The following is a 27119-nucleotide window of genomic DNA, read 5'->3' as shown; positions in this document are numbered from 1 at the left end:
AGATTTCTTTTTCTGGAGCACTGGCCCTGGATTCAGGAGTATCTGAGTTCAAATCTGACCTCAGACACTTGAAACTTACTAGCTGTATGACCCTGGGCAAGTCACTTAACTGAAGAAGAAGAAGGAGGAGGAGGAGGAGGAAATTTCTTTCTCTTCTATATAAAAATAACTTCTTTGTTTCTCTTCTACAGTTCTTCCCTACATGGAAAACAAAGGTTGAAGGGTATGTTGTTTAATGATATACAAGAAAGCTATTGAGGAAAAATAGGGGAAAAAACCAGAGCCCATTCTTTTAGGGGATTTTGAAAGAGCTGGGTATATAGACCCAGTCTGAGATGGTGGAGAAAATAAACCCACTGGACCATTATTCAGATTCTTTTTTTCTCTTTTCTTATTATTTTGTGGGGGGGGGGGGAGCAATGAGGATTAAGTGACTTGCCCAGAATCACACAACTAGTCAGATTCTTTAGACACTTCATTTCCCAAATCAAATATTGGATCCCAAACAGCCATGACTTTTTGCCTACTCCTTTACCAACCTGAAATTTGGTAGAGTATACCATAGGGGAAACATCCATGATGTCAAGTTGATGTAGGAGGCAAAAAGGGGTTAACAGAAAAACCTAAGACCCAAACTCTAATTCAGATATTAGCTCTAAAAGGGATTCAGATCCCAGTTAATGGATAAATTACAAGTTAGGATACTAGGTTATCGTACCCACAGTGATCTGTACCCATAATAGGAATAGAGGGAGCTAGGCCATGAAGACCTTAAATAAAATGACAGGCTATAGAAATTCTAATGAAAAATGAAGATGTTTTGAAACTAGCCATAGGAACCAGAAAGAGTCATGCGCAGAAAAGGCCAAATTTGTCCCCAGATTCACCTTATGGCTTGTAAACCCCCAAAACACACCTCTACTGAAAAAGGTACCTGCCTCAGGAATTGGCTAAGGACACCAGGAACTCCAAATTAGGATAGGCCCTCTCCTGTTCCTCCCCAAGGTGGAGATTATTATAATGAGACTGATAATCAATTTATCCATACTATAAATATAACTTTTTCCTTTCCTTATTCGAGAGATATCTTTCCACTCTTCTGGTTCTCTCCCTGTGGTCACCACACAGTATTGCAATAAATCTTGGGAAACTGAGTCACTGAGTCTTGTAATTCTTTTGGGAAGACTCATGATCAATTTTGACCCTAAATTCCATCCCACATCAAAGTGGTCTTTTCCTCTGGATTGTTATTGTCATTGTGCACATTATTCTTTTGCTTTTGCTCATTTTACTCTTCATGACTTTGCTTCATTTTACTACTAATTTATTCATAAACATCTTCCAATGTTTCCGCTGTCCACATGTGCATTATTGTTTTCCAGACAATAATCCATTATGTTCCTGTACAAAGCTTTTTCAGTCATTCCCTAATTGGTGAGTATCCACTTTGTTTCTATATTTTGGAACCATAGAGTAATGCTATTAATATTCTGATAGATAGATATATATAAAAAATATATACACACATGCATGGGTGCACGCATATACATGTATGAACTTTGTTTTTGACATATCTGGACTATATTCTGGGATTAAGGGGTCAAAGGGTATGAACAGTTTAATCAACATTCCTTTCATAGTTTCAAATTAATAGCCAGAACAATTGACTTAATTTACCTCTTCACCAAGAGCATCTATCTTCCCACAATTTTTCCACCATTAACTGTTCTCAATTTTTTTGTTATCATTAGCAATTTACATCATGTGAAATGAAACTTCAGAATGGTTTTAATTTGCATTTTTCCTACCAACTGATATGGAATATATTCTCATATACTTATTTATGGTACACAATTCTTTTGCAAACCATTCATTGAATCCCTTGACCACTTATATACTGGGGAATGCTACCTGACCTCATGATGGTATTTAAGACTCAGACAAATTTATACTTGGTCCTATTCCTGTACTACCTCGAACTTATCTAAAGTAATATATAATACAGTTTTTATGAAAAACATAAAGCAAATTCCATTGCACTGCACTGATTTTAAATAGAAAAACAGCTTCAGTCTGTCAAATGTCTCATCAAATATAAATGACTTGTTCCAGCTCCTATGGTCAATTAAGTCAAGCTTGTTGAAAGCATAAGCAAAATTCAGGCATACTCCAAAAAAACTACCATGCATCCTAAAAAGTGTGTAGTTCACATTTAATTAAAAAGAGCAAGCCTCGGAAAAGCAAGTATCTTAAATAAAATAACAAAAAAGAATAATTAGCGGGGCTGCTAGGTGGCGCAGTGGATAAAGCACCGGCCCTGAAGTCAGGAGTATACCTGAGTTCAAATCCGGCCTCAGACACTTAACACTTACTAGCTGTGTGACCTTGGGTAAGTCACTTAACCCCAATTGCCTCACTAAAAAAAAAAAAAAAAAAAGAGGGCAAAAAAGAATAATTAGCAATGACCATGCTTCCAGTGATATTAAGTGTAAGTTTTAAGTTAAAAAGATTGGAGAAAACAATTAATAAATAACTGACATTTTTTTAAAAAAGAATATAGGAAACCTAAAAAAGCAAGAAAACCTACAAAGTAGCAAAGTAACTGTAAAGTAGAATACTATATTCCTTTCATAGGTGGTATAGTGGAGAGAGCCCTGTACCTGGAGTCAAGAAGCACTCAAAAATTAAATCTGACCTCAGGCACTTACCAACTGGGCAAGAAACTTAGCCTGTCTTTGCCTCCATTTTCTTATCTATAAAATGGGGATAATAATATCTGCCTCCCAGGGCTAATGTGAGGATCAAATGAGATAATAATTTGGAAGCACCTTGCACGGTACCTGGTGTATAGTAAACATTACATAAATTTTGGATGTTTTTTAGCATCATCATCATCATGCTACTGCTGCTACTGATGTTTTGGTTAATTTAATAGTAGTATAATTTAATATACTGTGTAATTAAAATTTCTAAATGTAGGTTCTAATCTGTCTCCCTAGTTTTGGGGGGAAACTGACTAAAATCACTGATAAACAAGTTTAAGTTTTTTAAGGGTTTATTGAAAGATAGTAAAAGAAGGAGAAAGATTGAGAACAGAATTCCTACAACCTGGCAATCCTATCTTTCTTCAACTCCTCTGTCTCGTCCTCTGCCACCACCGAGATGTCAGGAACCCAAAGAGACAGGCTCTCCTTCCTCCTTCCTGTCCCCTCCCAGAAATGGGAGGTGCTTTAAGCTGGTTGGTTGACTGGTTCAAATTTTGTTAGTTTCTAAGAACCATGCTTTCTTAAGTACTCTCAAGTACCAGCCAGATGTGCTTAGAATCTAGTCAACTACTAATCCAGTCAAATCAGCCAGTAATCCATTCAGTTGGGCTCCTGAGTATCTGCCAAATCTCATCTATCACATTCCATTATCTTTACAATACATAGTGAGACTAGATCTGCTAATGAGGAAAAAAAAGCCAAGCAGTCTGTTATGAACTAACAAGGATAGAATAGAGATGAAAACAGAGTCAAAGAAGAAAAATTAAAACATAATTTCGGGGCAGCTAGGTGGCGCAGTGGATAAAGCACCGGCCCTGGAGTCAGGAGTACCTGAGTTCAAATCCGGCCTCAGACACTTAACACTAGCTGTGTGACCCTGGGCAAGTCACTTAACCCCAATTGCCTCACAACAAAAAAAAAAAAACATAATTTCAAGAGTTTAGAGCAGCCACTAAAAAAAAAATAGCCACATTTGTGCATTATCTAAATGAAAAAGGTTTTCATTATCCATGTGCTATGTTTTTTACTCTTTGTCATCCTATTGGTAAAAGATGACTGTTTTTTAAGGAGTATGTTGTTTGGTATCAGCAGTAACATTATAAACAATCCTTATAATTGGATTAAAATAATAGCAATGTAAGATACCCATTGCCACTAGGTTTCCTTGTTTATCACTTTTTTTGTTTGTTTTTGGTGAGGCAATTGGGGTTAAGTGACTTGCCTAGGGTCACACAGCTAGTCAGTGTTAAGTGTCTGAGGCTGGATTTGAACTCAGGTACTCCTGACTCCAGGGCTGGTGCTCTATCTACTGAGCCACCTCGCTGCCCCTGTTTATCATTTTTTTATGGATGACAACAATCCCCCCCACCCCAAACCCCACCACCAGCACTGCCACTTGACATCTCCATTATGCCACCCTTGTGTAAACATCAGTACCTGAAAGTATGCTTGATGGGTGCTAGTCAACATTTCATTGCATTATTTGAAAGAGGGGGCTCAGCACAGATACCTCCTCATTTCTCACCTGGCTACACAACTTTGAGGCTTTTCTGCCTTCTCTACCATACTGCAAGAAGCTCATTATTGGGAAAAATTCATCATCCTGTAAGATCCCATCTGCTTGATACACGCACCTCATTATTGTACCCAAAACCTCCATTTAAAGAGGGGGCTCAGGACAGATATCTCATTTCCACCCAGTTCCACTACTCAGGGACTTTTGAGTTCCGTGCCATACCTCCACATCAGGTACCTCTCCATTTCTACCCACCTTGTCAGCTTCCTTTTCTGCACTGTCTTTCCCCTTTAGATTATGACCTCTTTAGGGGTAGGAACTATCTTTTGTTCTTTTGTATCCTAAAATAAGCACAGTGCCTGGAACATAGTAGGTGCTTTAAAATGTTTACTGACTCTTGAATGAAATGTCTTGCCTGATTTCCCTTAGACTCTAAGAAGGGATGATATATATATATCATATATATATATATATATATGGTCAATGTAGTGAAAAAAGAGGGAAGGTAAGTGGAGAAGTGAATAGAGCACCACCTCTGGAGTCAGGAAAACCTGAGTTCAAATCTGGCTTCAGACATTTACTAGCTGTGGGACCCTGGACAAGTCACTTAACCCTGTTTGTCTCCGTTTTCTCAACCACAAAATGAGCTGGAGTAGGAAATGGCAAACCACTCTAGCACCTCTGCCAAGAAAACCCCAAATGGGGTCACAGAGTTGGACATGACTAAAATGACTTGACAATCACAAAATTATTATTGTTGTTATTGTTATAATCATTGGGTATTGTTTTTCTTGATTCTAGTTGTTTCACTTTGCATATTTCACAGAAATCTTCCCTTGCCTCTCTATATTCTTCATACTCATCACTTCTTACAGTGTGATATTATATTATATTCATGTACCCCAATTTGTTTAGTCACTTCCCAATCTTTGCGACCCCATTTGGGGTTTTGTTGGCAAAGAGTTGGACATGACTTAAAATGACTAAACAACAAAGTGTCAAGAGCTATTCTGTGTTGGCCTCAAAAGAGATTTTTTTTGGCATTATATTAAGTCAAAACAATGTAATTGTAGTCTTTGAAGGCTTAGACTTATTTATATAGAGCTAAACTCTAAGTAATTGAGAGGTTACCTTTTTATGGCATTTCTATTTTTCTCTGTCTTCCTATTGCTTCAGGGTACAGCCAAAATGAAATAGGTTTAGAGTCAGAAGATGTGAGTTCAAATCCCATGTCTACCACTTATTACTCCACTTGGACAAGTCACTTGACTTCTAGGGGCCTTATTTTTCTTTATCTTTAAGACAAAGACTTTCAAAAATTCTATTACCGGGCATATAACCCAAGGAAGCCAAAGACAGAATGAAAGGTTTCATATATGTCAAACTACCTACATTTGGGTGTTAGCACAAAAACTAAGAAGTATCTACAGATTGTGGAATGACTAGACAAATGATAGGCTATATTAATGTACTAAAAAATTACTGCATCATATGTGATAATGAATTCTGAGAAACAAAGATCTATGAATTATTACAGAGTGAAGAAGTTAAAAAAGGGAAGAGAAATAAAGACATGACTACAATAATGTGGATTAAAAGAACACTAAGAAGTTATAAGTTTTAAGGTATACAAAGTACTTTAAGGTTTATAAAGCACTTTACAAATATTATCTCATTTTATGCTCAAAACCACGCTGGGAGGTGGGGGCTGTTATTAATTCAGTTTTATGAATGAGAAAACTGAGTCGAATAAAGGTTAAGTAAATTGCCCCAGGGTCACACATATCTGGTAAATGTTAGCGATTGACTTTGAACCCGGGTCTTCCTGTCTATGGGTCTGGTACTCTTTATTCACTGTGCTACCTGGCTACCTATAATAAAGCAAACCCTACTGCTAGGTAAATTATAATGATCAATCCTGGACCTCGAGCAAAGTTGAGGAAATGCACTACTTTCCCTTCCCAGGAAAGGAAAGAGCTATGAGTGTTAGATTGTCATAAATCCTGTCAGAAATGGTAACTATATCAAATGGTTTTTCCTGTTTGTTGTTGATGTTGGCGACAAGGTTAAAAGGGAAAGTTAGCTGTATGGAAACAATTGCTCTATCAATACAACTTTAAAAATAAAAAAAGAGGAAGCAGGGTTAAAGTGTGCTCTAGGTACTACCTTTTTATGTCTGTTGTTATTTCATTGTTCATTAGTGTGTACCAAAGGCTGACAGAACAGTGGAAAATATGCTAGATTTAGAGACAGAAAACTGGCCTGAGTACCTTTGGGCAAGTCACAACTTCTCTGGGCCTCAGATTTCTCAAATATAAAATGTCAGGGTTGAACTATGGGACTATGGGAGTCTGTTCCAAGACTAAACTATGAACAAAGATAAAATGTGCGCTGAGCAAGTTATTGTTGCTTCTAGCTCTTAAGACATTTGATAGGAAGTTAAAACTACTTAAACATCCATATAGCACAATCTTCTTAATGTCCTAAGTTATATATAACTACATCACATTGTGCTGTCAAAATTCTGCACTATTTGACATAATTTATAAATGTGACAGATTCTACATTTTTTTTTCAAAAATCAGGATTGATACCTTTTATATTAGTAGATTCAATATATAGCCTAAGGAACATAACATTAGTTATCTACTAATGCTCTTGGCCTCTGGTTCATTTATTCTGCCATTAGTGTGTGATATCCTGACAATATACTTTCTGGGCATGTACACATTGCCAGAGCTAGTTCAGCATTTGGGAAGCTCCAAAGGAAAGTGTGAGAGAGAAGAGGTATTAGACCGACTACTAAACTGAAGGTCTACAGAGCCGTGTGCTGACCTCATTGTTGTTTGAACAGTCTACCAGTATCATGCCAGGAAACTGAATTGGTTCCATTTGAATTGCCTTGGGAAGATTCTGAAGATCACCTAGCAGTATATGGTGCCAGACGCTGAGGAATTTTCTCAAACTAAACTGCCAAGCATTCAAACTCAACGGCAGGTAGTACAACTCGGATGGGCTGGCTACATAGTTTGAATGCCAAATGTTAGTTGGCCTGAAAGACTATTTTACAGAGAACTCAAACAACAAGGCAAGACATCACACAGTGGTCAGAAGACACCCTCAAGGACACTCTCAAAGCCTCTCTGAAGATCATTGGTATCAATTGTAAGACTTAGGAGACACTGGCACAGGACCATCCAACCATGGCTTGCCCCCATTAAAAAAGGGACTGCTCTAAGTGAAGCAGGATTGCAGTAGCTCAAAAGAAACATGAAATGCTCAAATTTCGAAACATCTCCACTCCAAATGTTCACATGGACCATTTGTGCCCAACCTGTGGTAGAGCCTTCAGAGCTCATATTACTCTGATAGGTCAGAGTCAGATACACTTTACCTTGACCTCAACATATTGATGTCATTTTGGTGCTCATTAAAAATGAAAATAAATATAAATAATTTAAGATAAATATAAGATAAAAATGAAAGACACCACCAGCATGTGATACAAACTTAAACTTTAGGGTGTCTTGACTCTTTTCATCACACCCTGCTGCTTCTCTCATCTTAAACAGGTGACTACTAATAAAGCAGAGGGTCATATTATGAATGCCTAACATCATGATCACTCAAAAAATGAAAAACATAGCCAATTGTTCAGTTTCCATTAAAGAAACTGTAAAGATTGGAATGATGCCACCTGCTGGAGACTTACTGTAGAAGAGTTCCGCCCATGAAGTGAAGGTCTTTGAGGGCAAGACCAGGAGTCTTTTCTTTGGCATCAGGAAGTGATGTGGGCTAGTGGGAGGAGGAAGGAAGAAACTGGCGCTCAGTCTCACTCTCTTTCCTTTGGACTCTGGTGGACAGCGGAGCTAGAAATGTGCTCTCCCTTTAATAGACAGGAATCTAGGCCTTTCTCTCTCTTTACCAAATTCTTATTCTCCTTAATAAATGCTTAAAAGTCTAACTCTTGCTAAAGCTTATAATTTATTGGCGACCACTCATTAGATATTTTAGACAGAGTAGCTAGAATTTTAGCCCTTAACAAAACTGAATGAACAATTGAACTGATTTTGTTCCCCTGCTGAGTATGGTCAATAACTTTCTCTCAGTTCAGGAGCCATTATGGCTAACTTCCAATCTAGAAAGACTAGGGAATTTATTATGATTTTTTCAAATTGGAAATTTCTCGACAAAAAGGAATATTTAATCCACACACATACACAAAAGAAGCAAAATTTAAGGCATGACTACAAATCGCTGAATATGCATTAATAAATTGTTTCCATGCTGGTAGTTCCATATATAAGGGAAATCACAGGTCCAAAAAAGTAAAAAAATACAACAACAACAACAATTGGGTGTTGCCTTTAAAAGTAATAATGAAAATAATAACAAGGAGAAGGATAGGCACTGGAACTGGAGAATAAGGGACTTCCAGGTTAAGAAAATTACTTTTATCAAAGCAGGTCAGCATGTTGTAGGCATACAAGACAAGTGAATAGAGGACAGATCTTGCAGTCAAAAAGAACAGTTTGAATCCTGCCTAGCTGTGTGACCCTGGGCAAGTCATTTAACCTCTATATACTTCAGTTTCCTCATTTGTAAAATGGGGATAATAAGAGCACTTACTTTCCAGGGTTATTGTGAAGATCAAGAGTTAATATATGTAAAGTACTCTGTAAACATTAAAAGTGCTTTATTGTTGTAGAAAGTTGCTTAGAATATTTAAATTACTTGCCTAGGATGAAAAAGCATTAGGTTTCAGATACAGAACTTGAACACAGGTCCTTCTGACTTCAAGGTCAGTTCTCTATCCATTACAGCAAGATGCATCTTAATTGTAGTAGTAGCAGCAGCAGCAGCAGTAGTGGCAGCAGTGATGGCAATGGCGGTGGTAGCAGTAGTGTCAATTAAGGGTGAAAGTGGGGCTGGTGGGAGGATCTATGGAGAATGCCAGTTTCCTCACCTCTAAAATGAGGGAGTCAGACTATATTCTTATCTTTAAAGTGTCTTTTAGCATTAAAGCCTATTCTCTTATATTTGGTAATATAACATTACAACTCTCATACTATTTGCATTTCATGTGGCTCTGTGTGTGTGTGTGTGTGTGTGTGTGTGTGTGTGTGTAAGCTATTATACTACACACATAAAAGTTTGGTTTTTTCCTACAGTATTCATTCTAATAAAATGTGAATCTTTTTTCTTACAATGCTTTCTATACTCAAACTTGAACCTACTCAAGTCCTAGACCTTCAAGAAGTCTTCTTGTCAGGGGGCAGCTAGGTGGCACAGTTGATAAAGTACTGGCCCTGGATTCAAGAGGACCTGAGTTCAAATTTGACCTCAGACACTTGACACTTATTAGCTGTGTGACCCTGGGCAAGTCACTTAACCCTAATTGCGTTGCAAAAAATTTAAAAATTTAATTTAATTTAATTTTACAAAAAAGAAAAAAGAAGTCTTCTTGTCCATTTCAGCCTTTATTTAATATCTTCTGCTCTCCCCTTTAATTGGCTACAGCACTCAGAGGGCACCACATATTTTAGCACTTAATTATATCCTATTTTCTCTTGTTTCATGTGTTAATTTTGTCATCTCAATTCAACCATACAACAGGGATCAAGACATACCTCTGTGAGGAAACGAGATGATGCAAATAGTAGAGTGTGAGCCTTCAGGTCAAAAAGAACTGAGTTCAAATTTTGTGGCAGATACTTGTTACCCATGTGACTCTTGTGTAAATCACTTAATCCCTCTCAGACTTGGTTCCGTCATCCATAAAATGGGGAAAATAATAGCACTTATCACAGAGGGTTGCTCAGAGGATCAAATGAAATTATCTTTGTAAAACATTTCACAAACACTAAAATACAAGAAATGCTACTTCTTGTTGTATCTCCTTCATACTGCCTACCAAAGTTCCAGGAACAAAGGAGGTAATAGCTGACATACTGCTGAAAGCCAAGGATTGTGCTTAAGGGTTAAATGAAAAGCACAAGTAAAAACACCATTGTCATTCAAATGTCTCTTCTTAAAACAAAATTGAAGAGTAAAAACTAATGTAATCAATCCTTTAGAAAAAAACAGAGCTAAAAATTTAATTTTTAAATTTCTTCTCCCTCATCGTAAAAAGCTTTTTGGATGGTGCCAAGAGGCATATGATAGATCTATTTAAAGTTCAGGGTGCTGTAAGGCCATTCCAAATGGGGCTGTGATTAACACTGGTGAAAGACACTTGTGAATTTATCATACATTTTTTAAAATGAGCACATTGTAAGGAAGTCTATTTCAAGCCCAGAAATGTGGAAAGTTACATTACTAAAATGTTATTAGAGAAAACTCATTTCCCAATATTCCTAACATTCATGAAGGCTGCATTAGCATCAATTCCAAAGCCATTATAAACTCCCTCCTCACTTTGCGATCTACTCTCATTCTAACAGAAACATACCTAATTGGATGCAAGGGACTGCTCAGTTTTACATGACTCAGAGGAACATCTGCCCCCGCCCCCCCCCCCCCCACTGCACTGAAAAGACAGTTCATAGCTTTCAGAGGGAAGGGAAGGGAAATCCCTTCATCTTCAGGCATCCAGATATTTCAGAAAGCACTAAAAAAATATCTTCCAAAGGGAAAAGAGAGTTAAGAGTGTACAACTATGAAACCAACATCTCCTGCCCTCCCTTCTTGTCCCTTTCAAAGGGGCTATAGCAATGTGGGACAAAGAGGATCTATCTAAGATGGCATTTAATCTTGAATTAAATGCATCCACAAGTCATGTGATTAGACAGGTACTCATAGATCCCCTCCAACCGTAACACTGTCCAACAAAACTGGAAGAAGCCCAGAAATGGGATTAAATAAGTTGTAGTAATTTGAAGAACAAATGGAAAAGTATATATTAAGCCGAAGGGTTACACACAGAAAAGGCAAGAGTCTCTTTTCTCAAGGAACTCATACTCTAATTGGAAGCCATAACATTTAAAGAAAGTTCACCTGTAAGGTCAATGGAAAATCAGTCCTAAGGGTGTAGCTGTGGAGCTGATGGCAAGGTCCAGAAGTCCCTAAGAATGTCCTACCATTAAGTAGATCAGGTGACAAGGCCAAGAGAACAGAGGACATAAAGGTAGGACAAGTGGTAAGGCCTGTGTGTATAATTTTATACAAGAGCCAGAAAAAGGGAGGGAAGGACAGAAAAGATAGAGGGAGAGAAAGAGGGCATAGGGGAGAGGTGCAGGAGATGGAGACAGAGTGAGACAGAGACAGAAAGAGGTAGCGGAAGGAGAGAAAAGATGGAGAGAGGGAGAGAAGGGAAGAGACACACAAAGAGAAAGAGAGAGAGAGAGAGGAGACCTTAGCTCTCACCTGGTTCCCCCATCATATTCTGATATACAACCAATCCTCAGTGATTTAGAGTCCTGGGGAGAGGATGGTACTTTGTATATCTTCATCTCTGAACAACCCAGAATAGGCTGCATATCGTGACAATTGAATTTAGAAGTTTGCGTAGTAAATAAGATTATTCTGGGTTTTGTTTTAGCACAAACCAACTGTGGTAAAAATTATTTGTGGTAAAGGTTACTATCGGGAGTTTTAGCTGAATCATTCAGTAGCACATGCTACTGAAGCAGCCTTTGAAGGACCTCCCCTTTTGGGAGGAAAACTCGAGAAAGTGAGGAACTTCTGGGACACAAACTTAAAAGTGAGGGAAGTTGCTGTTCTCTGGCTGTTAAACTTAGCCGTGGTGACGCGTGCAGGCAAGAGGAGTTCAGAAACAGGTGGTTGGTGTTCGGCTTTGGGTGTGCTGATTCTCAGCCTGGCAGGCAGTTTGGGATTCAGTGAGTTTTATAAAGGAAAATAGACTAAGTTTAGATCTAAGGCCATTCATCTGTATTTCTACTTCCCTATTTCCCTAATTGGCATCACCTTTTGTTGTCTAATTAATTCCCAAGCAATAAAAACTAATCCCTCACAGATTAAAGCTCAGAGGCTCCTTTTTTTAATTGGTTTGGGAGATATATATAAAAGGGAAAAGTTAAAAGGGGGAGTTTAATGCTCCTCATATCCAATTTTGAATCTCACACAACACTTTCAATTCTTTCCCTACTCAATATAAGTGTAGTGTTAGTGAATGGTAACTAACACAAAAGGATGGATTCTGCCACCCAGAAGTAAGTCCTATTAAAATATATATACAAAAAAATAAAAGGCAAACAAGTATATTGAATTTGTGAAGCAGGTTAAGAAAAACTAGGGGAGAGGCTGGTTTTCCTAGCTTGCTTTCAAGTTTTCTCTTCTGAAAAAACAAAACAAAACCTTCCAGCATCTTAAACTCGAAGAATTAATACATGTGGCTCCCTCACACATTGGATTCTACTACTGGAACACCATTAATACACTTGAAAGAAAATTCTTGTCAGCAAGAGGTGTTCTTATATTAAAGAGGCTTCAATATTTGTGTTTTGACTATAAGTCAAAGTAATGAGAAACTATGTCCCTTTTTTCACTTTGCTTAGATCCTTTCTGAAGCTTCAGGACCAGCACCAGAAGGAAGAATAGAGTCAAATTACACTTACTAGCTGTGTGACCCTGGGCAAGTCACTTAACCCTCATTGCCCCACCCAAAAAAAGAAAAAACAAAAACAAACGAATATAGTCAAATTAGGCCTGATGTTGAAGGAAAAGGAAGGAAGAGGCAAGGTAGAGAAATAGAAGGAAAGCATTTTATGAAAAAAGAAATTTCTTTTCCTTAACTTTGACAAAGAATTGCGTTCATTATTGGCATTATTCGTATCCCAATAGGGTACTTACGCTGGTGAGAGACCAGGGAATATCTTTCTCAAACAGGTGCCAATGTGTGCAAGCACGTCATTCACATCTTCTGATGATGACATTTTCATGGAAAGGCTACATTTTTCAGTTTCGACAATCAGCTGCATGAAATAAAAAGTTTGAAATTCTATTTTAAAAGTGAATGAAATGCTTTCATATTTTTATTTGAACAAAAACAGATCATTAACAATGACTGCATATTGAGGCACTTTGCATATATTGGCAGATATGAAATTCACTTCCTAAAGGGTGTGATTTTTAAAAAACCATACCTGTGATGTCCCTGATGTCAGGAACTTCCACTACCAATGCAGTTTATAGCACTGAGAGGTCTAAAGACTTATCCAAGGCCACAAAGTATGTGTCAGAGGAAGGAGATATCTTTAATAGTTCATCAGATTAATAAATTGATATAACATTTAACATTAGTCAAATTGTAGGATGGTACATCTAACTTCTGTTATGAGAACAAGCCACCTATCTCATGGCCTGTTACCTGAGAAACTAATGGCACAAAAACTAAAATGCTTTAGAAGAATGAGCTGCTAAGAGGCCAATGAAAGAATGAAGATGATGAAGCACCACCAAATTAAGTATGGATAAAGAAAGGGCAGAGGGGGCAGCTAGGTGGTGCGGTGGATAAGGCACTGGCCCTGGATTCAGGAGGACCTGAGTTCAAATCCAGCCTCAGACACTTGACACTTACTAGCTGTGTGACCCTGGGCAAGTCACTTAACCCTCATTGCCCTGCCTGCCCCCACCCCCCGCAAAAAAGAAAGGTCAGAGAGGAAATCCCTCCTCCTGAAAACTTACAATTCAATAGAGCCCAGAGGTATCTGGGCAGAAGCACTCCTAGATGAAAAAAGCTCTCTTAAAGTAATCATGCGGCTCTTTTCAGATAAAATTGTGCATATATTTGCCAATCTTTTAATAGTGACTTTGGGAGGTAGTTACTGTGTACCTGTTATATTCTCCATGTACAATCACACTTCAGTGCTCTAAGGAGTATTTCTACACTTAGTAACACACCTATCACATTTATCCAGGCTGCAGTTTTAATTTGAGTAATTAATAATTAGCTTATTTTAATTCCACTTTATCTTAACACTTAATCATCATTAATTATGAGGCATTACATAGAGTGATAGGGAGAAGGAAGATTATAGGAAGGGTAAATGAGGTATTCAACTACAAAATATTTTATGAAAAATGGATTCATACAGCACTAGGAAAAATTGCACTACTCTTGTTAAAAGCACAGATCATACCTAGAAGCTAGAATTAATAAAACTGTACTAAAATCATTTTTATGATTATACCTCTCAAATTCTATAGTCTTTGTCCCCAACCCCTTTCTTATTTCAAATGAGGAGCAGCTAGCTTATGTTTAATGCTTACTGTATTGCCTCTACTAAAGGCCTTGAGGCAACTAAGTGGTGCAGTGGATAGAGAGCACTGGCTCTGGAGTCAAGAGGACCTGAGTTCAAATCTCACCTCAGACACAATTGTCTTAAAACATCTGGGGCCATCTCCAGTCATCCTGATCTATATCTTGCCACTGGACACAAATAGCTCTGGAGGAAAGAGTGAGGTTGCTGACCTTGCACAGTCCTCCAGGGCACACAGGCTCTGACAAATTCTGGAAAGCTAGAAAGCATCATCTATTGATAACAGCAACAGCCTGAAGATCTATTGCCTGAAGAACATCCTAGTTGTTAGAGAAAGGCTTATCACCAGGTTGGTTGCATAGTGATGAATTTTTAAATTCATAGATAGGTTTGGATCTGCATCCATGGAAGAACTGCCTATCCTTGCAAAATTGTAGACACCCAAAGGACTAAAGCATATGAAGGATGCTGTGTGAAGTTCCAAGGATATAAAAGGAAAAAGAATCCTGGCTCCCAAGGACCATACAATCTATTTACCGTAATTCAGACATATTCACAGAGAAGAAATCCAGGTCAAATGGTGTAGAGACAATGAGTAGAGATAGATCATATTTAGCTCAGGGATGAGTAAGGGAAAGATTAATTTGATTCAAATCATTTCAAAAAGAATTAACTAGGCACTTTCTTACATGCCAAGCTTTGTACTATCTGCTGGTGCTAGGGAAGGCGAAAGAGGATAAAGGATAGGGACCAGGCCTGGTCAATGACAGGAGAAACTCTTAAACGAGAAAATTCTCTCTACCAATGCAAGTCTGCAACTAATAGTCTTAACAGAGTTGCCTAGAGTAGAGTTGTCAAACACTTCCCCAAGACTCCAAGAAGCATAAAATGTAAATGGAAAAATTTAAGAAAATAAATTTTAAAAACAATTAAACAAAGATAATGTTAATACGTGGTTTTCAATGTCAATATATACCCAAAGGGACCCTTATGTATACCCAGCCCCTCTCCACCACCCCCCCCTTGTATCTTATTTTGACACCACTGGCCTAGAACACTGAGATGTTAAGCGACTTACCCAAGCTCAAATAGGCAGTAGGTATTAGAGGTAGTACTTAAACCTAGATTTTTCTGACATCAAGGTCAGCTCTCTGGATCATGCTAGCTCTAGGGGCTAGACATACAGAGGAAAAAATGAAATATTCCCTCCCCTAAAGGCACTGACACTCTATTGGGAGAATATGTATAATATGTGAATAATACAAAGTATATGCAAAGTAAATACATTTTAATGGGGGGGTATTTTGGGGGGATGGAGATAGAGCTCTTAAGAAAGCTAGTGGGGGGGGCACAGCTAGGTGGCACAGTGGATAGAGCACCGGCCACGGAGTCAGGAGGACCTGACTTCAAATCTGGCCTCAGACCCTTGACACTTACTAGCTGTGTGACCCTGGGCAAGTCACTTAACCCCAATTGCATCCCCCCCCCCAAAAAAAAAAGAAAAAGAAAGCTAGTAGGGATTCTAAGACAGTAAACTTTAGCATTATAGGGATGGGGAAAAGAACAACTCAGCTAGCAAACTAGAATGTAGAATGCATGGAGGGAAGGAATGTGTAATAAGCCTGAAGAAGTAAGTGGAAACCACAAGGTAAAGGGGTTTAAAAGTCAGAGTAGAGTTTATCTTTTATCCTAAAGGCAACAAAGAACCATTGGAGCTTTCTGAACAGGTAACTGACATGCTGGATATTAATGGAAGAGAAAGATCTCAACAGGCAGAGAAGTGGAAGGACAAACCTGCCAGTAATGGAAGTCAGCCTCTAGAAGCCAAGAGACAAGAGAGAACTGAACAAGATTGGGGGACAAGTAGTAGCTCAGTTTAGTGACGTGAAATACAGCTGGAGATAGAGGTTTGCACCAGATAATAGATATAGGCATCTGTGCTTTACATAAATATAGCTACCAAAGGTTCCTGAGAAAGAGAATGATATGATCAGACCCATGCATTAGAAAGTCAATTTTAGTAGCATTGTGGAGGACAGATTGAAAGTGGGCATTCATGTTGGCAGAAACAATAGTTATAAGAAGCTACTACAATAGTCCAGAGAAATATAATGATGACGATGTGAGTGGAAAGGAGAGGTTGGATATGAGATGTTTCAAAAATATAATTAGAACTTGATTGCATGTCAGAGATAAGAGAAAGGGAGATGGAAGTGTCAAATCTGACTCCACTGATTAGAGCCTGGGTAACTGGAAGGACAATAATATAATTAACATAAACAATAAAGCTGGAAATAGGGACATGTTTTATTTTTGTGTTGTTATGTTTTTAAACAGAGATACATGAAATGGTCCTTTTGAAACCTAACACATATACCAGGAACAAAACCAAAGATGTACTCAAAGGCATCTAATTTAGATTTTTAAAAATAAATCAATTTCACCTTTCCTTGGTAGAATCAGCTGACAATTTAAAAGAAAGGTTTTTCTATGAAAACATATTTGTAGATTTATGGGAGGTTTTCCCGTCCAGAAAGATATTGGCATGGTCCATTAACTAATGTCTCTTTATGGCACACTAGTTTGTGAACTCTTGCATTTAAACAGATCCTAAAAAATATTACACCAATGTAAAAGGAATAGCCTAATATTATTCCAATATAATATTTCACAACCAAAACTATGTTGTGAGCTTACAAAGCATCTAACCAGGGACTACTAAAATTATATCAGCATACATACTTTGGAATACATACACACATATACACATATCATATATTTATTATTATTATTTATTATTTGTGTGTGTGTGTGAGACAATTGGGGTTAAGTGACTTGCCAAGGGTCACACAGCTAGTAAGTGTTAACTGTCTGAGGCCGGATTTGAACTCAGGTCCTCCTGAATCCAGGGCCGGTGCTCTATCCACTGCACCACCTAGCTGCCCCTTCATATCACATATATATGTGTGTGTGTATGTATGTGTATATATATATATATATATATATATATTCACACATCGGTGTAAGTATTCCCTTTAAAAGTACACATCCCAAGTCACCCACACTTCACATCCTGACAGAGTCTCTACCACGTCCTAACATAAACTCTCCAATGAAGATCTAGCCAATGTGTTAGTAGTGTCCCTCCGAGTCTTTGAAAATTCCATGGGTACCAGTCAGGATTTGAACTTACTATCAGTTGTCTTTCACTCCCATTATCTGTCCAGCCCACCGCCTTTTCTGTTTTCCTATTATTCCCTGCCCATACACATTAAAAGCTTCACTTAGTGGGACCAACTTGTTCCTTGAATATGACATTCCATCTCCTGCCTTTGCAAAGGCTATCATCATCTCACCCATTTCCTGACATGCTCCTCCTCTTCACTTATAACTCTTGGAACCCCTTGCCTTACAAAAGAAAAGAACACTTTTGACATTCCATTTCATGAGGTATTTATTTTAAAACATCTTGATTTATTTTCAAATTCTTAATGTTTTACCTTCAAATATCAATAAAGCTTTGCTCCAGCTAAGCTTTTGTTCCACAGAGAACCACCTCACATGGCACACTGATCTTAATGGCCTCCCTTCTCTGATCCAGCCAAAACAATGGGTGAATTTTAAAATAATTGTTGTTACACTTCCAGACAAAATTTGTATTTTTTTACTTTTCACAAGGATAATAAAAGTTTGCTTTACCTTCATGATCTAGCCTAAGGCAAATCTGAAATGACTGATTCTTTGCTATTTTTGCACTTGAATTTGGGTATTGCCTCTTGAAATTTTTCTCTTCATTCTAGAATCACCCTTAGATTCTGTTAGGATTTGCAATGATCAAAATGCTATAATGAATATCTTTAAATATAAGGCCAAAATGAACATAACTATATGATCCTTCCAACTCCCTTTACTCCCACCTTCTGGTGGATGACAGGTGCAAGGGCTATGGTACTTGCCAACAAAATAAGTAGTTCTTCCCCTTGCAGGTGCGTGGTCACCAACCCTATACCTCTAATGTTGAAGCATTCATACTGACCATTTCAAATGAGGGCATTATTCACCTTTATCAGTCAAATGTCATACTTTTTTTTTTTTACTTTAGAGGTATTCATAAGTAAAGACATTGGACACTAAAAATTTTTCAGGCAGGCAAAAAAAAGAACAGGAACTAGCAGTTGGAAAACACCGTCTATAAGACAATCTATGAATTGTTGAATGATTTTATAAACATTCTTTGAAACGAATTTGGCAAAGGAAAGGCTAATCAGAGAGTGTAAGGGACAATGAAAAATATAAAGGTAACAGAAAGCATGGCTACTTTCTTTTTAGGAGGTTGCTTAACATGCCATATAGTAGGTGATTAATAAATGTTTATTGATTCATTAAGGAAACTGTTTTCTAGTTGGAGAACTGAAACATATACTAAACTAAAAGAACACACTAAGAGAATATAAAATGAAGGGTGCCAGACTGCATGGCATTGACCAAAGCTATGGGTCATGACTCCATATGAGGTCCCATAACTAAATGTGGGGGTAGCATAAAATTTGTCAATAGTTAAAAGTTATGTATAGCTATTTCATATACCTATATATCCAGGGTCACATAAAAATTTCTCAGGGGAAAAGGGGTCATAAGTGGAAAAAAAGTTTAAGAAGCTTTAGCATAGACTATTGAATATATTCAAAACAGGTCAACAAAGACCCAAAATAATGTCATATGCACAACAGTTGAAAGAACTGACAATGCATATAGCCTAAAGATGATGGGACTGGGGTTAGGGACAAGTCAATGCTATGCTCAAATTTTTGCAAGAGAGATGAAAGTTATCCTGCTTGGTTCCAGAAGGTAGAACACAAACAAGAAGAACTGACCAAGAGGCAGATTTTGACTCAAAATAAGAAGGAAAAAAGCCTGTATGAAAACAGACTGGCTCAACTCATGAGGCAGGGATGTTTCACCATCACCAGAGGTGTTGAAACAGAGGTTTGGTAAACTGCTTGAAAAGGAATTTTATGATGGACATGCATGCTTTAGGCATGAAACCTACCACTTACTTTTCCTTTCCTTTTTTTTGGGGGGGGCGGGGGAGGGGGCAATAAGGGTTAAGTAACTTGCCCAGGGTCACACAGCTAGTAAGTGTCAAGTGTCTGAGGCCGGATTTGAACTCAGGTCCTCCTGACTCCAGGGCTGGTGCTCTATCCACTGCACCACCTAGTTGCCCCTAAACCTACCACTTATATCAGTGTGACCATCACTTTATCTCTCAATTTATATCTGTAAAATGAAGCTCGAGGCTTCCTTCCACCTCTAAATTCTATAGTTTTACTTAATATCTGAGATTCTTTTCCTCTCTAGAATTCCCTTTGTGCTGTAGCAATTCTTAGCATCAGTGTTTTCATGAACAGGAAAATAGGCTAAAGGAGTAAAACAAAGGGGTTTCTGGTCACAAACACTAAATTTTTGAAAAATTAACACCATGCTTCAAACTCATTCTTTTTTATACTTACTGGTTCAGCTCTAACAGAAAAATCATGAAATGTTCATTAGGACTGGAGAGGATCTCTGTGTACCAAAAGAATTCTGGACTTGGAGTCAAAGACCTGAGTTCAAATCCTGCATCAGTCCCTTATCAATTGTGTCACCCTTCATGAGTCACTTAAACAGGAATAATTACAGCACCCACCATATGGGGTTGTTGTCAGAATCAAAGGAGATAACATATGTAAAATGCCTCAAAAACCTTAAAGCACAAGATAAAGTTCATTTATAGTATCATTATTATTCCAATTTCTTATTATATAAATGAGGAAAATATATCCCAGAGCTGCTAAGTAGCTTGATAAAGATCATACAATCAGTAAGCAACTAATCCAGGACCAGAAGCCCAATAGTCTTTCCATTTTCTTCTGTGGCATAGATCAGGAGGAAAGAATGAAGCAATGTCATCACACAGGCTACTTCCATTAATACAAAATCTTCAAAAGGGGACAAAGACAAATCTGCTACATGCTCATTTCCAAGAAGAATCAATTATATTCGTTACTTTGTAATAACAAAATGACTGAATGAAAAATAATTCTTGAGTTCTTACCATATGTCAGGCACTGTGCTAAATGAACACTGGTGATACAAATATAAAACATGACATTATCCCTATCATTAATGAGCTTTTGTAATTTATTACACATGTAATATATTAACACATATATATATGTGTGTGTGTGTGTGTGTATATGTATATGTATATATATGTACATATATATAAAACATTAGCATAACATAATATAACAAAACACTTACAAGGGAGTTGTGGCCAGGGAAGTTGGGTTGAGAAAGTCTATTGATTTAAAAAACAACTCATTTCACTACTTTGTAGCAGTACCTTGTAGGCAAGGCCCGAGTGTCAAATCATGTTCTGAAAAATCTTTTACTATTAACCATCTAATTAAACTTCTTCCCCCCATTACCAGTAGATCAGTGAAGAATCATCATGAATCATCGTTCATACCCTACTGTTCTCTCTAGCACGTAGTTTGATCATTTGAACAAAGAGATGGATGGTACAATTGTCTTAATCTCAATCTCTCAATCTTTAAAATGATAAACACATTGTAAATATTATCCTGGATGAATGATTATTAATACTCAAGAATTTGCAGGTAAACTGGATAAACATAAAATGCTACAAGAAGAAACAATTATTTCTACAAAGTCATCACTCACACAACCTCTTTATAAAAAAAAGTATGAAATCTCAACATTTTCCTACTAACTTTAAAACAACTTAGCAGTGCATTCCCATAATAGATGCAATACAGATTAAAAATTTGGAAATTGTGTAGAGCGAGATGGGATGCTAATAAAATAGTACTATACCATTTGTGCTACCACTAATACTTAGAGGTAATTAGTTCTTTTCAAACTCAATTATAAAGAATAGATTATTTTTATTATAATAACCCTGAATCTTCCCCCACCCACCTATTCACCCACATAATTCTACAGCTCAGCCTATGGATTAAAATTCACAGCATATGTGCGAACATTTTCAACACATACTCACACGACAGCTTCTGGGAGGAAATGTTTGTTTTTCCAACCTTGTTTTTCTGGATTGTCTTAATGGAATTTAAAGATAGGTGAAATAAAAAGAGTCTGAATATTTCAGGAATGCAGAAAAGGTCATGTCCTTGACTTGATAAACAGGCATGTATACTCACCTGACCTGGCTTGTTGCAGGTAACTCCATGGATTTCTAGGTAGCTGAAGGTTAACTCCAGCTGTAATTAGAGAGAGGAAAAAAAATGCTTGTTTTATTAAACAGTCTTAAAATGTAAGATTCCCCTTTTTAAAAATACTATAAATCAGTGGCAAAATAATAATAGACAAAAGATCAAGCCTTTTAGAGAGAGAGTAGTTTTGTGCAGTCCCTCTGTTTCCAAGGCTAAAAACATTGGCCTTGATTTTTATTATGCTCTAAGAATAGATTATTCTTCACCTCTTTAGCAGTAGGATACATGGCACCAAAGATCAAAAAAGATGTCCACTTAATGTAATGTTAGGTTTCTACAGATTCAACAAGGTAGCAGCTCAATAAAAGACTCTGCCCTGACACTTCAGTATTACACTTAAAAGGTAAGTAGTTAAATTATATTCATTTTGGTGGTGGTAGTGGTTAAAAAGAAATTGCCTCAGGGAAGCTAGGTGGCACAGTTGATAAAGCATTGGCCTTGGATTCAGAAGGACCTGAGTTCAAATCTGGCCTTGGACACTTGACACTTACTAGCTGTGTGACCCTGGGCAAGTCACTTAACCCCCATTGCCCCGCAAAAAAAAAAAAAAAAAAGAGGATATGATGAATGATGATAAAGTACTTCATGATGTTTCATGCTGTGTTCTTTTTGATACATTAGTCTTCATTTTTTGTTTTGCTTCATATATATATGTATGTATATATATATACGCATACATGCACATGTAAATGTTTGTGTTGGTTCTGATAAATAGAACATTTAGAAATGTTTTTAATTTATGCTCAGATGTTAAATATCCTTAAACCAAAAGGTCCCAAACATTCTATGCAAAGGACTTCTCTTTAAATCCGGCTAAATAATATTATTTCCCCTCATATTTTTATTATACAGTGCTCTTCCCTACTTCCTCACCTGTCTCATGGCAGTTAGTTAAGAAAGATTATTAAATGCCTACTGTGTGTAGCACTGTGCTAGGTGCAGGGGATTAAGAAAAAAGTCAGAGGAAAGGCTTGCCCTCAAGGAGCCCACTATCTAATAGAGGAGACAAAAATTGAATGAATATGTACAAACAAAACAGGATATACAGGATAAATAAAAACAGGAGGGAAACACCTGAATTAAGAGGGGTTGGTAAAGTCTGGATGTAGAAAGTGGGGTTCTAATTAAGACTAAAAGGAAGACAGAAGTTAGAGAAGAGAAGGAATAGCATTCCAGACATAGGTAGGGGACAACCAGAGAAATGTCCAGAGACAAGAGATGGAGTGTCTTATTCTTGGACCATACATAAGGTCAATGTCATGTGTAGGGTGTAAGAAGATTGGAAAGAGAGGAGTACCAAACATTTTGGAGATGATAGGAAACAGTGGGAGTTTTTTGATTAGCCTGGTAACAACATTGTCGGTACTGTCCTTTAGGAAAATCACATTGGCAACTTAATGGAAGATGGATTGGAATGGGAAGAGACTTAAGGCGGACAATTTCTTTTAGTTCACTATATTTTCAAGCCTATTACCTTATTCTTTCTTAAGAAAATATAATTGCAACTATTGTGCTGTACGAAATGATGAGCAGGCAGATTTCAGAAAAACCTGGAAAGACTTAAGTGAACTGATGCTGAGCAAGATGAGCAGAACCAGGAGAACATTGTACATAGTAAGAGCAACACTGTGTGATGGATGATCAACTGTGATAGATTTAGCTCTTCTCAGCAATACAATGATCCAAGACAATTCCAAAGAATGCATCATGGAAAATATTTTCCACATCCAGAAAAAAGAACTGTGGATTCTGAATGCAGATTGAACCATAATGTTTCTACTTTTGTTTTTGTTTTTTTTCCTTTTTGAGGGTTTTCCCTTTTGTCCTAATTCTTCTTTCACAATGGGACTAATGCAGAAATATGTTTAATGTGATTGTACATATATAACCTATATCAGATTGCATTCTGTCATAGGGAGGGTGGAGGGAAGGGAAGGAGAGAGAAAAATTTGTAACTAAAAATCTTATGAAAACAAATGTTGAAAACTATCTTTGCATGTAACTGGAAAATAATTAAATACTTGCATGATTTTAAAAAAAAGAAAATATAATTGATTGCCACTGTTCACTCCCATTTTCCATTCAAAATTATTTTGTCTACCATAATTTACTTCTGTTTCTAATTTACAATCCAACATTGTACCTTTGAGCTTGAATACCACCATGGCAGATACTTCAGATGTGGAAAGGTATGGGAAAATGTAGGTAAAAACTTAGGTGTTTAGAATGGTTCTCAGTTTGAAGTTTCTTGATTTAAGTAATACTTTTCCAGTTAAACTTTGCTCAAAGAACTGGGAGAAATTAAAAGGCCTTGAGCTAGGGTAGGGAAAGGCCTTCATGATGGCCCCTGGGGGCACCCAGACCTAGGGCAAGTGAAAAAAAAAAAACACAAACCCAACTGCTGGTCACCTGAGGTCACTACTTCCAGTTCCAAGTTACCACAACTAAAGGTAAATAGGCAGTTACGGTGCTAGTCCTTTGAGGTAGTTAATGGGGGCAGTTAATAATGCTAACCAAGTGCCTCAAAGTTCCCAGAAATCACCTATAGTTGAAACAGTATCTGGTCAATAGTAGCATTAGGATAAAAGTCGAGAAGATGGTGAAGAGAGAGGGTATGGTTGATGAGGGGAGGGAGCAGTGGGCTGGTAAATGTTTTAACAACCTCACTTTTAATTTTAATCTCAATAATTAACACTTTATTAAATCTAGACAATCAACAAAACAATAAATCAAACCCGATTGCCAGTTTCTGAGGTGTAAATTCTTACACTGAAAATTTAACAATCAGCTATCAAAAAGCCTGTTTGAACTGCATATCCTGCATATCCCTGAAGTAGAAGATTGATAGAAAATGGGGTTAGGACAGAGCTGCTGAAGAGGAAGGGTCACAAGGAAAGAAATGTAGAGATAAATATAATTAAAGTATGAAAGGTGTCAGAATATTTAACGACACAGGAGGATAATGGACACACAAACACACACAAATTAAGAAACAAAAGCAGCATTCATTCAACCAGTACTGGTCAAATTCTTATGAAACAGAAAGTCTTCCCCTTTTTAGAGCTCACTGATGTCTGGTGTTCAACATTAAAACTAGCAAGTTCCCAAAGTTGAAGATGGGAGCAAGGGAGACTTTATTTGGCTTTCTAGAAGATTGTCTTGACCGCCTTTACTCAGTAATAAAAAGGAGTTTCTAGAGTTAGCAGAATAAAAAAAAATCAAGTGATTAGCCTTGATAATTCCCGGAATCTTCTACTCAGTACTGGCTATAAAGATAGCCTCCCAGGGTCAACAGCATGAACAATGGGTGTTAATGATAACCCTGTAAAGGCCCAAAGAACACGTATTTCAAGGTTACATACCAAAAAAGGGGGTGGGGGTGTAGAGAAGGGTGTTATCCCCACTGGTTTCCTACACAAAGTATCTGAGCTCAGTTAAGGACACCGAACTGTCAGAACAAAATTGCCTTGGGAACCTCCTTTTGAAAAATTATGCAACTTGTGGATTGTACGTATATAACCTGGTTGCTGTCTTGTGGAGGGGAGGAGAAAGGGAGGGAGAAAAATTTGGTACTCTAAATCTTATGAAAATGAATGTTGAAAACTACCCTTGGGGCAGCTAGGTGGCGCAGTGGATAGAGCACCAGCCCTGGAGTCAGGAGTACCTGAGTTCAAATGTGGCCTCAGACACTTAACACTTACTAGCTGTGTGACCCTGGGCAAGTCACTCAACCCCAATTGCCCCACTAAAAAAAAAAAACTACCCTTACATGTAACTGGAAAAATTATGCAAAAGAGGTTTTTTTTGTTTTCTGATTTTCTACTTTATCATTAAGATTTTGAAAAAAGCCAACTAAATATTCACCATATTAAGTGCATGTTAAATGAAAGAGACAGAAATGTGCCTCTTTGCAATTTGGTTCTTTTACCATAAACTTTTCATTAGGTCCTTAAATTATTGCCTTAAACTTCCTTTCTTATGAACCAAATTAAATATTTCAGGCAGGGACTACAGGATACTCTCTTCCCTAGGTAAGGGTCTTTTACTCTTCTGGTAAAATAGCAATAGTATTTGAGAATTAGGTAGCAAGAAGAAAGAGAACACTGCTAAATCGAGTAGCGCTTAAAAAATTAAATGACTATTTCAGGGCCCTGGAGTTGTACTTTCACCTGTCCATGTTCAGTAACAAAAGGATTCCAGGTAAGGTTAGTTCTACTAGATTTTTCAGTGAATATCAAAAAAAGTTTTCGCCCACTTTCCCTTTCTGACTGGTGAATAGGCAGCTGGGATCAAAGTTCTTGAGGAGCTCAGTCATGCTAACTTCATTAGTAGCACAACTCTCCACAATGCTCCAGTTCCTTAACAGCAGTACCCTATACCACCCCCTTTCCAGCTCATGTTAGAATAGGGTCCATCTTGTTTTCTCATATTTCTATCTCCAACATATAGCACAATGCCTGATACCTAATAAAAACCTGTAACCTAATAAAAGCTGTATCTATCTTTCTCTGTCACTCCTCACCCACTCCTATTGAATTTCCATCACCCTAAGTATCTTCACACTGCCACTGTTTAATCTCTTTCATTCAAAATTAAACCCAGCCATATCAGCCTTCTCCACTCCAGTTCATTCACATTATTGGGGGGAAAAAAAAAGTAGCTTCTAGGAGAGCAGTAACTCAGGCTTTCCCTTCCCACTCCAACCCTCCTCCCCATCCCCACCATGAATAAAGGAGCTGACAGCATTTGCCAGTCTTCTGCAGTAAAAAACCACTGTGCTTAGAACTTACAATGGGAAGCAATTAGGTAGTCCTCCTAGACCTCTTTGTTGGCCTCCACACTACACATTACAGTATCCTGAGATGTGTTCCTCCCCCACTCACTCTCCCAACTGAAGTGTCCCAAAGATCAACAGGTAAATTACTAACACCTCTCTTAAGGTTAACCAACCTTATAAGATCTATCAGCCTTTTAAAAAGTCTTCAAGTTAGCCCACAAAAAACATAAGAGATGTATGAAGAATTAGGGATGGGGAGCCTCATATGTCCAATGTAACACATTCTGTTCTTGTGAGGCAAGTGGGGTTAAGTGACTTGCCCAGGATCACACAGCTAGTAAGTGTTAAGTGTCTGAGACCAAATTTGAACTCAGGTCCTCCTGAATCCAGGGCCAGTGCTCTATCCATTGCTCCACCTAGCTGCTCCTTGCTCCACCTAGCTGCCCCAAGACATTGTTCTAAGGTAAGCTAGATACTAGGGGTTGAAGTAGGAGAAAGCTCATTGGGGGAAAGGGTAAAATATTCCTTTTTCCCCCCCTGTTTTAG

At 37.7% G+C, this 27119-nt stretch overlaps 1 protein-coding gene across 5 annotated transcripts in view; it reads right to left on the bottom strand.

Annotated features, from left to right (window-relative positions):
• Positions 1 to 27119, bottom strand: part of CARMIL1 (capping protein regulator and myosin 1 linker 1) — a 413672-nt gene that overhangs the window by 196028 nt on the left and 190525 nt on the right. For all 5 annotated transcript variants that reach the window (XM_043975746.1, XM_043975748.1, XM_043975747.1 and 2 more), the window contains exons 4-5: positions 21725 to 21784; positions 13093 to 13214 (exon numbers count right to left, since the gene is read on the bottom strand). In XM_043975746.1, coding sequence (XP_043831681.1) covers positions 13093 to 13214; positions 21725 to 21784 — 182 coding nt within the window. The remainder of the gene's footprint in view (positions 1 to 13092; positions 13215 to 21724; positions 21785 to 27119) is intronic.

Source organism: Dromiciops gliroides, chromosome 1 (assembly GCF_019393635.1).
Source record: "Dromiciops gliroides isolate mDroGli1 chromosome 1, mDroGli1.pri, whole genome shotgun sequence".
Taxonomy (NCBI): Eukaryota; Metazoa; Chordata; class Mammalia; order Microbiotheria; family Microbiotheriidae; genus Dromiciops; species Dromiciops gliroides.
Note: the sequence above shows the minus strand (reverse complement) of the source record. Positions and strands in the feature narration are given on the sequence as shown.